This window comes from Perognathus longimembris, chromosome 11 (genome assembly GCF_023159225.1).
Source record: "Perognathus longimembris pacificus isolate PPM17 chromosome 11, ASM2315922v1, whole genome shotgun sequence".
In the NCBI taxonomy this organism is placed as follows: Eukaryota; Metazoa; Chordata; class Mammalia; order Rodentia; family Heteromyidae; genus Perognathus; species Perognathus longimembris.
The window spans coordinates 68,833,952-68,851,722 of NC_063171.1; the positions used below are offsets into that span (position 1 = coordinate 68,833,952).

Sequence of the window (17,771 nt, forward strand, 5' to 3'; positions counted from 1 at the left end):
ACACAGGGAAATACACAGGAAATACACACAGGGAAACACTGTGGCCCAGACTGGCCTGGATAAAAAGTGAGGCCCTACTTCAAGTGTAACTACTGGAAAAGGGGGCTGGAGGTAAGGCTTATCTGTGGAGGGCATGTCTAGAAAGCGTGAGGCTCCGAGTTCAACCCCCAATGCTACCATTAAAATTAAAGGACTAAGCTGAATTGGGTGCCAGTGGCTCATCTGGAACCCTAGCTATTCTGAAGGAGTCAGAGTTTGGACGGGTCACCGTTCAAAGACAACCAAGGACAAAGTTTATAGGACCTCCTGTCTCAAGCAATAGCCGGGCATGCTGGTGTGTGCCTGTCACCTCAGCTATTAGGGAGGCTGAGATGAAGACAGTTCCAAACTAGCCTCGGCCAGAAGTGAGACCTATCCTGAAAACAACCAGAGTAAAAAGGATGGGGGCATGGTGGCTTGAAGCAGCAGAGTGCCTGTCTAGCATGAGCAAGGCCCTTCATTCAACCAGCCCCCTCTTCCCCAGAATGAAAGATTAAGATGGTCGATTAAACTGGGCATTCTCCGCTCACATCAGTAATCCTAGCTGCTCAGGCGTGAGCGAAGTGGCCTTTCTACCAGTTTGCTTCCTTACAGTTGTTTTTCTGCAAAGTTCCTGCTTTTGCCTGGTGGCTTGACCCTTGTTAACTACCATTTAGTTGCATTCCCCCCTCCCCTCCTTGCACTTTAAGCTATGCCATTAGAAGCGCCTTGAATTTTAATTGCATACTGTTCATTAAGCCACATTTCTTTGCAGATTGTGATTTTTGAGCTCAGCCAATGGGTGCAGAGGGGCGGGGCCTACCTGCTCTGGGGGTGTGCAAGTCGGTCTTGTCATTTTTGGGTGATGGTGCACCCATCTGAAGAACTTTGCCTTGTCAAGTTCTTTTCAAGTTGGTGTCCTTATTCCTATGTGACACCCCAACATCCTGAGCTATTTCTAGGCACAGGTCTGAGATCTGGAGGGCTGAGGTTTGAAGCCAGTCTGGGAAGAAAAGCCTAAGAGACTCCATCTCCCATTAAGTACCAAAATGCTATCCTGAGGGCATGGCTCAAGTGGTAGAATGTCAGCCTTGAGCTTTTCAAAAAGCTCAGGGACAGTGCGCAGGACCAGAGTTCAAGCTCCAGGAGCAGGGAGTACAATGCACGCACGCATACACACACTCACACGCACAGACACTCACACACGTGCAGGGGTGACGGTTGTGTATGTCCACACACTGTACTGGGCATCGATGGCCACCTGGGCTTACTTCAGTGTACTTCAGTCAAGTGCGGAAGAGCGACGGAGAGTGTCTCAGCCATCTTCCCTGTTTTACAAGGAAGCAATTTTGACCACATCCAGAGAGAAATTACTTTTACTTACCGTCAAGTCTGGGCATGGGCAATATACTTTTAATATCTATCAGTATGCCAGAATATAAAAAGACATTCCATTCCTCCTCTGTTAGGAATCCAAGGTCATTCATCCAGTTTCCATCCGTGTTACTTTTCATGATTGTGATGCACAGGGAGAAGGAGAAGCAGAGTTTATGCTGATTGAACAAAGCTGAAGAGACGACCTGCAGGAGCACACAGCAGTCAGAGCAGCCCGAGTGAGCACACCACAGCGCACCCTCACCCGCCACAAGCTCACCTTAAAAACACTCCTCGTCAGCGCGCCTATTGCGTTTTTATTATGCAGGTATAAGGCATCTGTCCCGTGTTCCGGGTGAGGTAATTTTGAGAAACTTGTAATCCCACGAACTTTATCCGGAGCCACTGTCTCCCGTTTCATACCAATTTCCTGTTCTTTGCTTTTGGAAATTACTGAAGAAACAAACACCTTGCGAAACCAGGCAAGGGAGAACTGGTACATGTAGTTGAGCTGGGTGAGGTCGGCCACGAGGAAGTAGAGCAGGGTTCCGCGCGTGGCGATGGGCAGGTACTGCTCACGCACGGCTTGGATTTCACGCTCTGCCTTTTCTGTTGCTTTGATGCGTTTTGAAATTTCCTTTGATGTCATTTTACATTTTCTTAAAGTATCTACAATTTCTTCATTATCTAATATGCATCCTAAACACATAAACGGTGTTGGCATGTTACTGTCGTTTGCACACTCTTTATGGAAGGGCTCTTACTGTGGGCTTTTCTGTGGTCTTAGGTGCTGTCCCTGAGATTCCCTTGGTTAAGGCTAGCACTCTGCCACTTGAGCCACAGCTCCAATTTTGCAGTTTTGCTGGTTAATTGGAGATAGTCTCATGGGCTTTTCTTTCTTTCTTTTTTTTTTTTTTTTGCCAGGTTGGCTTTGAGCTGTGATCTTCAGCCTCCTGAGTAGCTAGTATTCCAGGGGTGGCCACTAACACCCAGCTGACAGGTCATACTCCTAAGAAATTGGGTTACTAGCACACAGACTCCGGATCTCAGATATTACTTTGGAGTTTGAGGCTTCTATTTTCATTACAGGACCATAATTAGTAACTATTCCATTCTGACAAATGCATTGTGATCCACTACATGTAATGTGACCCACTGTATAGAGAAACATTAAAATAAAAATTCTAGAAAACAACAAGCACACCATCATTTCATATGATATACTCTGACATTTTGTTTTATATTCTACCTTTTTAAGCAAATTGAACTGATTCTGATGAGTGAAACTGGTCACTCAGCTGTTCTAGATGCTTGTCAACCCCCTCAGAGCACCCCCAGACCCCCTCAGGGCGCCCTCAGTTCTCTGTGATGAACGCTGAAGTCTGGTGCTTCCTGTGGCGGGTGTCCTCCTAACCCCACGCGACTCGTGAGGATGCATTTAAACCTGCAGGCAGTGTTCCCGCCTCCCCACTGAATTCCTCAATCTGGGCAAAGTGTGTGTCTTCTCACTAGGCCTCAGGGTCCTGGGGCTTGAACTCAGGGCCTGGATGTTGTCCTTTGGCTCCCTCCTTTTGCTCAAGGCTAGTAGGCTAGTGTTCTACCACTTTGAGTCACAGCGCCACCTCCAGACTTTTCTGTGATTAATTGGAGGTAAGACTCTCATGGACTTTCCACCTTGAGCTGGCTTTGAACCATGATCCTCAGATCTCAGCCTCCTGAGTAGCCACCTGGCTTAGAAAAATTTAATTTAAATGGCTTGTAAAAAGTCTTTAAAATATGAAAATTTAAAGTAAAACTATTAGTAAAAAGTCTTTACAATATGTCATACTCTAACAGGAGAAACCAGTGGAATAAGAATGGAAGGCCGAGAGGAAAGCACCTGTTGCTCTGCTGTGCATCTTCTTACGTACTCTGACTGCCTCGTTAACCTGTCTTTGTCTCGCTGATGCAGACGGTAGCACGCTGTACCACGTCTGTGATGTGGACGGCCGGCCTGGGCAGCTGAGCCCCAGGCCTGCCGCCTCACTTCTGTGCAGACAGCACCCTCCAAGGCTGTTACCTAGAATCCTTTTTTCCCCACGTTGAGACAATGTATTACTAGGTGTCCCAGGCTGGCCTGGAACTTGGACCTTTCTGCCTAGCCCCCCTCCCGCCCCCTGCCCCGCCCCAGCCCCTTCTCAGACCTGGCCAGGATAATGGCACAGAGCAATCCGAGTTCACCTTCTGCAGGGTTCCATGTAGTTTGTTTCCCAAAGATCTGTGTGCTGGAGGCGTGGCCCCTGGGACCCCTGGGGACAGTGCAGGTCTGGAGCCTGGGCCAGGACCCAGCCCTGCAAACGTGCCCAACCCCATCCCAAGGCCTCCGGTGCAGCGCACATGCAGAGGAGGTGACTGAAAGGGAGAAAGGATGCTCCTACGATGCCAGGCGTTAAGGAAGGCACACACCTGCTCTGGCTGTGACTCCCAGATCTGTGTTTCTCACACTTCGGTGCTCAGTTATGGTTAAGAATAGGGACCCCTTGTCTATTTTTGCTATCCGTTCTTCCTTTTCTTTTTCATGAAGGCCTCTGGTCACGAAGTTCGTGTCTCACTCACCTTCTGTTTTCTGCAGTAAGTTCAGTGTTTTTTCCTCCAGTTCTTCCAGAGTCACAGTGTCCACAGAAATATTCTCTAACAACTGGCTACGCTGATTTTCCAAATGCGGCACTTCGTGACTTACCACTGTGGATAAGAGTTGATCTTGCAAACTGTGGAAAGTCAGGGTGAAGTTGACAATGGTAACAAAGTTACCAACTGCTGGCAAAAAATGAGGATTGTCCTTCTCTGTAGATAAGTACAACCTGAAAAGGAAGCAACAAGATGGAGGAGAAAAAAAGAAATGAAGCTGGGGCTGGGAATATGGCCTAGTGGTAGAGCGCTTGCCTCGTATCCATGAAGCCCTGGGTTCGATTCCCCAGCACCACATACATCAAAAGTGGCCAGAAGTGGCACTGTGGCTCAAGTGGCAGAGTGCTAGCCTTGAGCAAGGAGAAGCCAGGGACAGTGCTCAGGCCCTGAGTCCAAGCCCCAGGACTGGCAAAAAACAAAAACAAAACAAAAAAAGAAGCCAATTAAAACACCAATGTGACCTTTGTGTGGCACCGGGCTGGGGCAGGTATTGCCCGCCAGCCCCGTCTCCTCCTCACACCAGCCCCTGCCTCCCTCGCCACACGGCAGCCCACCACACCCCACATGCCCCAGCTCCACCCTCCCTGCAGGCCAATTCCTGGGGGGAGGTCCCCCGCCCAGCGCCCCCATCCCAGGCTCCCTTCTGCCCCAGATCCCTGTCCCGCCAGAGCCCCCAGAGGCGGGAGGTCCGTCGGCCAGGCCTCCGGGCCTCCTGCTAGCGCCTGCTGGTTGTCCCGGAGAGACTAAAGCCCTCAGAGAGGGCTTGGAACTGGACTGCAAAGCGTCCATCATTGTCTTAGAAAAAGGCTCAATTCTGGCTCAATTCAATGGTGAAAGACACTACCTGAACTTGACATTGTATTCAATCTCAGAATCTTCAATTCTGATAAAGTGCTGCCCTCTTTTCTTGTAGATATCCTTCTTCAAAATTGCCTTCAGGCCTGGAGAAAGGGATTCGGAGAGACCCTAAAACAACAACAAAACAGCAGACAAAAAGAAGAAAAGCCATCTGTACACATTTAAATCTTATTATCGGACACCAGCGACGGACAGCACTGGGAGAGCATGTGTGCGCATGGGTGTGCACACCTACTTGGGAGCCCTGCACACGACTGTGGGTGTGCACGTGTCTGCCTGTGTGTCACCTGGGGTGGGGAATGTGGTCACCAGTCCAGTACCTGCAGGAGGACGCTCCCGCCCGTCTTCACGGCATGCTCCATCTTCCGGAGGTAGCTGCTGTCCTCGGTGGAGAGCTCTTGCAGTCTGGCCCCTTCCATCTGACAGATCCAGTGGTACGCTTGCTTGTGTGGGTCAATCAGCAGTGGCCACTGCTGGCTGTGCTTGATCAAGACCGCGTTCTCAGCCGAGTGCTGACCCAGGGGCAGCCCCTGATTGTGCCACCGGCGGATCTGGAACAAAACCATGCGTGCTTACAACCACACAGCCCTCATGCATCTCCAGTGGTCTACAGGGTGCCGAAGGGCCCTACAGAAGCATTGCCTTTAGAAAAGCATTTTACAAAGGACTAAGGCAATGACTGTGTCCGGTTGGCCAGACGTGGTGCCTCATGCTTGTAATCCCAACTGTGCAGGAACTGGGGATGGGAAGGATCAAGAGTTGAAGTTAGCCTGGGTAAGAAGTGAGACTTTGTCTCAACAACATGGGCATGGTGGCTCATATCTGTGATTCAGCTATGCAGGACCATTGTGTGAGGCCTGTCCCAGGCAAAAAAAATGACTTTGAAAACTATCTGAAAAACAAGTAAAGCAAAATATAGTTCAGGGTGTGACTCAGGTGGTGGATCACCTGCCCAGCAAGCACAAGGCTCCTGAGCCCAGACCCCAGTATTGTCAAGACGAAAGCAACTTGGACATGAAACTTTTGTCACGGTAGTAATTCTGCATGAAATGACACCCTTCTGTTCATCAGCAAAGATGCTGCAGGAGACAAAAAGACATCTTAGAAGAACTGCTTCCAAAGCTCTTAGGGGCAAAAGCATGCCTGAATCATGCAGCTGTGCAGATCTGCACCAATGCGGTGAGAGCCGTAATTGTGCCATAATTGAATTTTTGTGTGTGATGATCATTTGCTCTTAAAAAAAATAAATATTCAATGACAGCACCCAGGCATGGGACCCAGACAGGGACCCAGGCATCTGCACTGCAAAGCCACCTTAGCTATCCACCAAATGTCTTTGGTATGTGGGGCCTCTGGGCGCTCCGCCCCTTCCCTCCCCTCCCCTCACTACACTGCAGTAGTTTAAACGTGTGCAAACCATATCCTAATCATGTAGCTTTGTTTTAGTAAAGTTTAGTTCTTTCTCTGTGTGTGTGTTATCCCTGAGCTTTGGTTCTCAAGGCTAGGGCTCCACCACTTGAGCCACAGCCCCACTTCTGGCTTTTTATTATTATTATTTTTTTTTATTTTTTATTTTTTGGCCAGTCCTGGGCCTTGGACTCAGGGCCTGAGCACTGTCCCTGGCTTCTTCCCGCTCAAGGCTAGCACTCTGCCACTTGAGCCACAGCGCCACTTCTGGCCGTTTTCTGTATATGTGGTGCTGGGGAATCGAACCTAGAGCCTCGTGTATCCGAGGCAGGCACTCTTGCCACTAGGCTATATCCCCAGCCCTCCACTTCTGGCTTTTTAGATAACCATCTAAAATTGCAGATGAGCGTTTAAGCCCTGGCTGACTTCAAACTATGAGCCTCAGAGCCCAGCCTCCTGAGTAGCTAGGACTACAGACATGAGCCATCAGCACTGACTGAAAGCTCAATTCTTAAAAAATTATATATATGAATTATATAATAAATAATAAAAAAGAAATAAAATATATGAATGTATAAATGTTAATATATAATAAAAATTATATAAATAAATTATATCTAATTTAATATATAAATATTAAAAATTTTGAGTGAGGATTTAAAAAGATGTAGGCATATTTCTGTGTTAACCTTCTGAACATGAGCATAGGATTTATGCAGGTAGATCATAGATCATCTACTGATAAGTTCACAGTTGTAGGCCTGCATTTCTATCTGTGGCTAAGAATGTCCCCTGTGCTTTGGTTAGGTGGCTGTGCTATTAATCTGGAGTTTCAGGGAAAAGTGGTTGTTCTCCTCAGGACACTGGAAAAATAACATTGTGTGAATTTTGCCTAAAGGAGGAGGAAGAGAGATACAGTTAAGTGAGGTATTAGAGTTACAAGCTAAAAAAGAATTGAAGCTTCAAAAATTTAATGTATCAAAATAATGTAGGGAAAAGAAACCCAAGCTGAAACTCACACCCCTCCCCCGGAGCCTTCACCACCAATGGCTTCTTAAGGAGCAGCAGGAACACACCATACCTCGTTTTTCTGTGCCATCAGATCCATCAAAGAGAACTTGGAAGACAAGGCGATGTTGTTTCTAATTGTAAACGTCTCCCACTTGCCGAGGATCAGCTGTCGAAACTCTGGGGTGAAGGCCCCGCTGTAGACTATGCACGCCGAGGCCAGAAGCATGTCCCCCAGCGTCCCTTCCAGCTTGCTGTCCGTTTGGTCGATCGTTTCTTGCCATCGAGTCTACACAGTAAAGTAGAAACGAGGTTTGGGTCTCCCACTGCCACCCCCGTCGCCGTGCAGGGCCATCATGCCGTCCTCAGGCCCTGTCTCCTCGGGGAGGCTCTCGGGCCGTCCCGGGTGTGGCCACGGGAAGATGGCTTGGGACACACCTGTTCAGGCTGCGTGGGAGCCCAGCACCTTAGAGGTGAGACTCGGAGGCCAGCCCAGGCTGCACAGGGAGACCCCATCTGAAAAACCCCCAAAGAGCCCCTAACTCCCTCTCCAACCCCCAGTTCACAGTTACTGTGACTGGCACTGCGTAACTCCGAAGCACCAAGGCTTCCTGACGCCTCCTTTCTCCACCTTGTGCCTCAGGCTGCATCAACACTGCCTGCACTCAGTTCCGTGGTCACTGGGCAGGCGCAGAGCCGGAGGAACATGCTTCAAAACTGTATCAAAATAACTTGATTAACAATTATTTAAGTGCCTGGACACTTAAAGCCTGCCCCACGCCAGGGGCCCTTCTTCTCAGCAGGGCCGTGGCCTCCGCGGGCCCCAGCTTCCTTTGGGTTGGTAGGATTCAGTCATCAGCTTCCTCTCCCTGCCCTGTAGGTCTTCCTTGGCATGTGTTTATTTAAATCATCACATTAGAATTACCTTGAGAATTTTGTAATAGCTGAAGTGTAACTAAACTAAGAATTTTGCCAGCTTACTTGAGACTCAAATAAGTGAGTTAGAGGAGAAATTAAAAAGAGATAAGAGGGCCAGAATAGTGACAGAATGACATAAAATGATCACTTTCTTCTGTCATGATGGCCCCTCCCTTCAGCCCCACCCCTGTCTTACACCTTTGGCCTGGATGGTTTCAGGATGAGGAAGGAAAGCTCCAGATGTGTTTGGGGCCTCATCAGACAGATGAAAGTGGGCTAATGTCTTAGAAGCGGGAGAAGAGAAGACTGCAGAGGGCCGAGACTCTCTCCTACTGCTTCTGACAGGGTTCCGTGATTTCATCTGAGTAAGACATCAGACCCCAGTAGGAATCGGGAGGGGGAGGCAGCTCTAGCGGTGCGTCACACATCGTGGGGTGTGCTGGGCTTGGGGAAATGAGTGGTGCTGTCAGCCGGGGGGTGTAGCCTGCCTTTTCCTCCGCCAGGACGCTCAGAAGGACTGCTGCACACTGCAAGCGTCTGGTGGCCAGTTTTCTCCGATTTGCTAACTGCTGTTTTTCAGCTACAATGTCTTTGTAGTTGGCCTGCAAAGCCTGCAAATGGTCTTCCACCTGAAAAATAATTAAAACAACAAAAACCCTTACTGGTCCGTTGTTTACAGGTTCGTTGGCACCACAGTGTGCAAGTGCTTCATGGTGACACCCTGGAAAGCCTTCCTGGGTGGCTCACAGGACCCACACCCATGCACGTGGATGCTCAAGGGTGCATTTGAAATGCTAAATGTTTATCACATCCACTTTCCTCTGGCGCTGGTGTAGGATCCTCCTGCCTGTCTCCGAGCAGCTGGATTCCAGGTGTGCACCGTCATGCGCAGCCTGGCACATGATGTCTCCTCCCAGCTGTCTAGATTCTTCAGAAGCCTCATTTACACTGGGGCCCAGTTGGCCCAAAGGCCAATTTCTAAAACGGGAAGGGGCGTGTGGCTGGTGGGGGTGGGGGGGCTCCCACAAAGGGAAGGGGCGTGTGGCTGGGTGGGGGCTGCTGCTCCCAGGGGGACCTGGGTGTTGCACGGAGCTTGTGGGGAGCCTGGCGTGGGGCTTGGCCCTCGGTACTGCTGCATGTCCTGAGTGTCTGCTGCCTGTGGGTGGGGTCAGGTACCTGGGCACTGACTCTTGCTGGCCACCCAAAGATCCATGCCTCATTTGTTAAACGGGGGGTCATAGCAACACTCATTTCAGAATTAAATGCTTGCAACCATTCCTGGCAAGCTGTCTGTGTTGAGGGGTAGCGTCTGTGTCCTGGGCAGCAGCAGACAGTGGAGCTGGCAGTGGCCACCTCCAGCGCTGTCTGAGGAGACGTGGCATGCACAGGGCGGTCACACTTCCTGCAGGCCGCCTCTCGGAGGTGAGCGCGGTCTTCTGTCTGGTGACAATGGCTTCCTCAAGCTGCTCAAGCGTTTACAAAGCACCAAGGTACACCCCATACTATGTGTTTGCAAATACCTTCCCTACTTTCTGCTTTGAGTTTGATTTACTTGTGGTTGGAAATTTTTTAAAAATTAAACTTATTACATTTATAGTATTATTTTGAAAAGTTTCAAAAAGAATCTGCTGGCATTTTAATTGTAGTTATTTCAAGTTTATGGACTAATTTAGGGAAGCTAACATCTTTAGGATAGTTTTATTCAAGAATATTTTTTTTTTTTATTTTTTATTTTTTTTTTTTGGCCAGTCCTGGGCCTTGGACTCAGGGCCTGAGCACTGTCCCTGGCTTCTTCCCGCTCAAGGCTAGCACTCTGCCACTTGAGCCACAGCGCCGCTTCTGGCCGTTTTCTGTATATGTGGTGCTGGGGTATCGAACCTAGGGCCTCGTGTATCCGAGGCAGGCACTCTTGCCACTAGGCTATATCCCCAGCCCTCAAGAATATTTTTATGGGCTGGGGATATGGCCTAGTGGCAAGAGTGCTTGCCTTGTATACATGAGGCCCTGGGTTCGATTCCCCAGCACCACATATACAGAAAACGGCCAGAAGTGGCGCTGTGGCTCAAGTGGCAGAGTGCTAGCCTTGAGCAAGAAAAAGCCAGGGACAGTGCTCAGGCCCTGAGTCCAAGGCCCAGGACTGGCCAAAAAAAAAAAAAAAAAAAAAAAGAATATTTTTATTTGGTACAGCCATAGTTTGTGTTACACTGATAGTGCATATTTCATAACAAAGTTTATTCCTAGATATTTGTAATATTAGCTGCTGTTACAAATCTGCCATTTTTCTTCCACTATGTTTTCTAACTCATGTCTATTCAATAGGAAATCTGCTGGGTAGAGAGCATTTGCATGTGGATACATCTTAGTGCTTCAATTATCTTGAATTTTCTAGTTACTTAACCTATAGCCCCAAAGTGTCTATCTTCTGCAACTTTAAGTTTCTTGTTTTTTTCTCAGACTTTCAAGTAAGTCATGAGGGCAGAGCCTTCCACTGGCCTCAGCCTTCCCAGCCCCCAGCGGGGTTGAGGAATACAGAGCTGCCACCTGCTTTCATGGCATTATCATTACAAGAACTCCAAAAGACAAGCCCTCCCTGTCTCCCACAGTCTTTCTCTGCTTAAATCAGAGATTTTTCTGATTTTAGTTATTTGCATCTCCTTTCTCTCGCTCTTTCCCTTCTGTCTTGCTCTGCTTAAACTAGAGATGTGTTAATTTTGATGATCTCTAAAAGACCCTTAACTTTTTGCTTCACCAGTTTTCTATGATGTTTTTCTCTTTTCTGCTTTATGTCGGTTCTAATCTTCTAATTTCTTTTCTATAGCTTGCTTTGAGTCTAGTTTGTTCTTTTTCTAGTTCCTTCAGGTTACTGACTTGAAATCTTCCTCCTTTCTGCCCCCCCCCTCCCCTAGGATATAAGCACACCATGAATATTTTATTGACTTAACTTTACGGAGTTCTCACCAAAACATCTTGTTTTTTTTTTTTGGCCAGTCCTGGGGCTTGGACTCAGGGCCTGAGCACTGTCCCTGGCTTCTTTTTGCTCAAGACTAGCACTCTGCCACTTGAGCCACAGTGCCACTTCTGGCCGTTTTTTCTGTATATGTGGTGCTGGGGAATTGAACCCAGGGCTTCATGTATACGAGGCAAGCACTCTTGCCACTAGGCCATATCCCCAGCCCCTACCAAAATATCTTGTTAAAAACAGAAATAATGTAAAAGTCGTGAATGTGTATCAAGTGGAAAAGGTACAAGTGAAGAGACAACTATTTAAGTTCTTGGCTCTTCCATTTATAAATGCAGAATTATCTTTCTCTGGAAAGCTTTATCTGCTTGAGAGTTGATTATGGTAGAGAGGGGAGCACAATTCTTTTTTTAAAAATTTTATTTTATTGTAAAGGTGATGTGCAGAGGGGTTACAGCTACATAAATCAGGTAATGAGGGTGGTGGGGGAAGGGAGGGGTAGCAATGTTCATGAGAAATGTACTCTTTACCTTATATATGTAACTATAACCTCTCTGTACATCAACTCTCCTCCTTTTAAACTTAGTTTTCTTTGGAATACTGTCCTTCAGTTGTCTCTGTGCATTTCCTAATTTCCCTTGTGCTTTCTTCTCTGATCTACTAAGATGTGTTATTTACTTTCTACGTATCTGTGAGTTTCCCAGTTGTGCAGTTTCCCACCGTCTGTGGTCGCGTAGATACTATGTGTGATCTCCATGGGTTAACACTTGAGACGTACCTTGTGGCCTCCATGTGCACTGAGCTGCACGACGTCTCATGGCACCTTGGAGGCAATGCTCTGTGGCTGGTGATGGGGCCACCTGCATGTGACTGTTGTGTCTCGTGTCCTCAGTGCGGCCAGTTGGAGGGCTGGCTTCTGCCTGGCCCCGTGTGCCGACCCTCACTGCCTGTCCCAGCCCCAAGCCTCATCTGTGAACTGAGCTGGCGGGCTCGCGCAGGGCCATTCTGACTGGTTGCTGAGTATTTTTACTATCATCCTGGGTATAAGGATTTTACACTGCATAGTTTGTCTACCATCACCCCAACAGCTTCAGATCTTAAAGAAATGGACTAATGCCTTCAAGTTTAGTTCTCTCCTTTGTAAATATGTAATTCTAAATATTGTTTTGAAGATTGAGAAAATTGTATATAAAGTGCTAGCATGGCACTTAGGATATAGTAAAAGCTCAGGAAACATTTGCTGTCATCAGCATCTATCAAAATAAAACTGTGTAGGTAATAAGTTATGGTAAAACAAAGTGATATACCAAAATGAAGGGAACGAAGTCCAAATTCATTTATTTCCTTCACACATATTCAATGTGGTGTGGCTATCTGAGTATGCAAGAAACGTCCCAGGACCAGGTAGTCCATACACACTGGGGCTGATTACATTCGAATGAGGACAATGGTCTCTGCCGGCACCAGCGGCTCACACCTGCTAGCTACGCGGGAGGCTGAGAGCTGAGAATCTCAATTCAGAGCCAGTCCAGGCAAACAAATCTGAGAGGCTCTCATCTCTAAATCACAAGCAGAAACCCACAAGTGGAGGCATGGCTCAAGTGGTAGAGCACCAGCTTTGAGTGAAAAAATTGTGCTTGGTTCCCAGATTTTCTGAGTTTTCAAGAGAAGACAAAGATTTAGATTTTAAAATGAAATACAAAATTCTCAAGTGCTGATGATTACATGGAAACCTGTGTGTTCAGAGAACCATCCAGGCCAGGAGCTGTCAGCAGGAAGAGCACACCTGCTGTTGGCTGTCTGGATTCTCTCGTGTCACGTATTCAGGATAAGTGTAGCCAGGCAGGGAGGGACTGGCGAGCTCAGGCCTGCGCGTGCTCTCATAGTGGAAGTTCACTGTCATTCAAAACCAGACATTTAAGAAAGAACCATGCCTTTCCAACGTCGCTAAGTAATTGATATAAACAGGTAAAGTGAGGAATACAGATTGTAACCAGATAAGTCTTTCTCCCAAAGAAATTTGGTGAAATGCTAAATTAAAATGAGACAATAATCACCATTATTGGATGTTTTATTACGTAGCAGGCACTAAGAACTTTACATATGATATCTACGTTACTTACTTAATCTTGCAATGTATCTTTGAGACAATGCTCCCTCTTCCCACCTGCTGGGACAGGCCCAGGGCCTCTCTGCATTTCGGGCAAGGCCTCCCACACCTGCCCCGCAGTTCCTGAGGCAACAACTGCTTCCCCAAGTTTCTGTTGAGTTCATAAAAGTACTGATAATTTAATAAGTAAAAAGAAAAATTCTTACCAGCTGCACGCCCCTTTGCTTTTCAGCCAGTCTTTGCTTTGCAATTCTAAGGACGTTTTGAGCTTCATCAACTTGCCTTTGTTTAGGGACCACCATCTTAAAGTGAATGACAGGACATTTATGTGTTAGAAAGTCAAGTTAACTGTTAAAAATGCCTTTGATGAAAACCACGCACTCATGTTTATAGCAACACTGTTCACAATAGCCAAGTTGTAGAATCAACTTAGATGCCTAATAACTGAAAAATGGATAAAAATGTGGTACCTATATATCATGGAGTACTGTTTAGCCACAAATAAGCATGAAGTTACACTATTTCCAGAAAGATGGATGGAAATAGATGTTCTGTTGAGCAAGAAGCCAAATCATAATGTGCATCTGGTCACATGAAATAACACCCACCCAAATCACAATGCCCGTGTGCATCTGGTCATATGTCATATAAAATAATATTCATTGAAATGAACTCCAGGAAGAAGAAACAAGCGTTTTTCTTTGTTGCTGTTTTTGTTTTCTTGCCTCTTTGTTTTGTTTGTTTATCTGTCTTTTTTTTTTTTTGCCAGTCCTGGGCCTTGAACTCAGGGCCTGAGCACTGTCCCTGGCTTCTTTTTGCTCAAGGCTAGCACTCTGCCACTTGAGCCGCAGCACCACTTCTGGCCATTTTCTGTATATGTGGTGCTGGGGAATCGAACCAGGGCTTCATGTATATGAGGCAAGCGCTCTTGCCACTAGGCCATATCCCCAGCCCCTGTTTATCTGTCTTTGGAAGGGCTGGGGGGGGGGGGCACAGAAATGGAGGGACAAAGGGTGAACAAATGCAGCAATGGTAGTCACTAGACACTATGCGGAAAATGAACTAAATAACTTGTGGGTGGGGTTGGGAGGGAAAAACTGAGATAGAGAAAGGGAAGGATGTGGATGACATTGTCCAAGAAGAAATGTACTCTTTATCTGACTTATGTAACTGTCACCTTCTGTACATCACCTTTATAATAATAACTAAAATTAAAAAATAAAAGAGCCAATTATAAAAAGCCAAATATTGCATATTTTCACTCAAATGTAGAATCAAGACCGATGATGATGATGATGATGATGACTATGGCAATGAATATAAAAAGGCAACTGTCTAGAGGGAGCATCAGCAGAACAGGAGAGGGAAAGAGGTACCAGAGGGTGAAGAGGAGTACATCACACACACACACACACACACACACACACACACACACACACACACACACACGGAAGATACCTTAATAAAACCCACCAAATTCTGGTTGGAAAAGGGGAAGGGAGGCAGAGAGACTAAGGGAATATAGCAGAGTGTACTTGTTCAAAGAATACTATAGGTATCTATAAAACTGTCACAATGAAACTTCAACAATATATGCTAATAAAATAGTAAAAAGGACAATTTCCCCCTTTTTTTTTGAGATGCTCGTAGGTATCAACCAGTAAAGAGAACTTTCCAGTTATGTTGTATGTGTACAAAGGGACATAAAATAGCTTATTATGGTCAACATATTATAATGAATACATAAGATGATATAGTGTTAGTCTCCGGGCCTACCTTCTGCACCTCATGGTAGTGGTTCAGAGCTATAACCCACTGGCACATGGAGCAGCAAGCCACGGAAACCAGAGCAACCTTACTTGGGTTAAAATCAGGCAAGCTTAAAATCTTTTTCAGCTTCAGGAAAACCTAGAGAGAATTATTAGTGAGAAAAAGGATTATCCATCTGAAGTTTTCTCTAATGTTCATGAGACTGAAGTTTTACTTCCATGATTTTTCAATATTTATTTCAGGTACTTTTCAATAGCAAAGTCAAAAGACACATAGAGTGTCTAGGTGGAAGTCAGCCCTGAGCCGGAACAGGAAAAACCTCTGCCCAGGAGGTCTGGTCCTGGAGCACGGTAGCAGCTCTGCTGTGGTTTCCGCGAAGGGGCTTGGGTACAGGAGGCCTGGCATCACTGGGTGCCCTTCCTTGGGAGGGGGTTGCAGGCTGCTCCCCACCCAGGTGGCTCGTAGGAGGCGCAGGCCCCGCGCAGGCCCTGTGAGCCAGGGCTCGCGGGGGGCAGGCTGGCCGAGCTGTGTCCCCTGCCCATGGAGCCGCTTCCTTCAGAGCTGGATATCTGCCATTTCCTATCTACTTGTGGGAGTCATGACCGGAATGAAGTCATTTTCAGACTGAGATTCCTTTTCTCTTCCAAAACTGGCATCTCCTCTCTTGCCTGGAAGAATAATTTTCTTAAATAAGTCAGATGGTGGCCCATTCTCAGTGTATTATTTCTTTTTCTTTTTACAGGTTCAAGGACTTACTGCCGGTCAGACCTGCAGGGATGCTCCAAGCAGGAATGGAGGCAGCAGCATTGGGCAGATGTGGGCAGAATCTGAACAAAATTTTAGGGGACAGTCACATGGGTTACATTAGGTAGCAGGGGGCAGTCTGGTGGGTTACATTACATGGACTGTGGGGATTTCAGGGGAAAGTCACTTCTGAGAAGAAGCTGTTATATGTGGGGCTATGAGAATTGGGAGGGGGGAGTCACCTTCCAATAAGGGGTGTAACTCTTTTTTTTTTTTTTTTGCCAGTCCTGGGCCTTGGACTCAGGGCCTGAGCACTGTCCCTGGCTTCTTCCCGCTCAAGGCTAGCACTCTGCCACTTGAGCCACAGCGCCACCTCTGGCCGTTTTCTGTATATGTGGTGCTGGGGAATCGAACCTAGGGCCTCGTGTATCTGAGGCAGGCACTCTTGCCGCTAGGCTATATCCCCAGCCCGGGGTGTAACTCTTGTGTAATGCTGTCTTCTTATTCACCTAAAATATTGCTTGCCTTTTTTCTCCTCCCCTCCCTCCCTCCCTCCCTCTCTCCCCCTCCTTCTCTCCCCCTCCTTCTCTCTCTCTCTTTCTTTTTCTCTTTTTTCTTCCTTTCGTTCCCTTTCTTCCTTCCTTAAGTTCTCTCTCTTGCTGACAATGGGGCTTTAACTCAGGGTCTAGATACTGCCTCTCAGCTTTTTCACTCAGGGCTGATGCTCTACCATTTGAGCCACAGCTCCATTTTTGGCTTTTTATTGGTGGTTAATTGAAGGTAAGAGCCTTATGGACTTTTTCAGGCTGGCTTTGAACCTTGATCCTCAGATCTCAGCCTCCTGAGTAGCTAGGATTACAGGTGTGAGCCACCAGAGAATAGCTTGACTTTTAAAAAAATATTTTTTTATCATTATTTAAATGAATTATTAATTACTTTTTACTCCAAAGATCTATTTAAACAAAAGCCACAGGGAAATATATTTGCTAAATATATCTTACAGTGAGTCACTGTTGCATTAATTCATGAATAATATGAATATCAACACTAACCATCTTCTAAAAAACTACCTTGTTCCCATACAATCCTAGACTTCCTAGTAGCACAGACTCTTAGTGCAACTAATTAACTCTCTGATAGCTGTCTTCTCTGTTACAATCTAAGAAATGTGTTTATTAGCTACTCTATCATCATGTCTTATGACAGGTCATAATTACATACTTTTTAAGTGAACTCATAAGTACTCACCTCTTCTCCCTAGGACAGTACCACTTACTATTAATAGTGCACACATCACTGTGACTGTCTGGGATCTCAGCTCTCAGTCTCCTACATAACACCAGAGTCTGTATATTCTTCTAGCCTTGTTCATCCACTTCCTCATCTTCAGAGATTGGTTACAGCAGCAACTACCTCCCAGTACCAAAGTCTGCATGAGTGACCTGTGGCTGCTCTAACATATTACCAGGACATTTCAAAGGACATCAACGTATTCTCTCAGAATTCTGGAGGCAAGAAGCCTGAAATTAAGATTAGATAAGGCCACACTGCCCTTGAGGTTTCTAGGAGAGAATCTGCTCTAGTCCTTTCAGCTCTGGTGGATGCTGGCTATATCTGTGAAATTTGCCATCTTTTACTTCTGTCTCCAGTGTACTGGTCCCGTGTCTAGTGAGATTTTTTTCCCACTCTGCCACCTCATTCTTATTTCTCAGGACTCACCTGTCCACTGTGGCCTGCCCCCTCTGCTGGGGCCTTGGAGTTGGCTGTGCAGAATGCTGGCCTTGCTCTCCTTTCTTGAACCTCTACAGCAAAGCTATGTTCTTCTCACTCAAATCTACACTAGCAAAACCCTTCCTTACTTTCCTAGCTACCTTACTTTTACTCTTTTCTGTGTCTTAATCTGTCACCCATTTCCTCCCACATAAGGTAATATTTGTG

The 17,771-nt window shown here is 46.6% G+C and overlaps 1 protein-coding gene across 1 annotated transcript in view; it reads right to left on the reverse strand.

The window, feature by feature from the left end:
* Dnah14 (dynein axonemal heavy chain 14) overlaps positions 1 to 17,771 on the reverse strand; it is a 199,822-nt gene that overhangs the window by 26,958 nt on the left and 155,093 nt on the right. The window contains 9 exon segments of the mRNA XM_048358265.1: positions 1,403 to 1,598; positions 1,673 to 2,091; positions 3,988 to 4,232; positions 4,904 to 5,025; positions 5,238 to 5,468; positions 7,406 to 7,621; positions 8,739 to 8,879; positions 13,526 to 13,621; positions 15,096 to 15,227. Of these exon segments, the coding sequence (XP_048214222.1) occupies positions 1,403 to 1,598; positions 1,673 to 2,091; positions 3,988 to 4,232; positions 4,904 to 5,025; positions 5,238 to 5,468; positions 7,406 to 7,621; positions 8,739 to 8,879; positions 13,526 to 13,621; positions 15,096 to 15,227 (1,798 nt within the window).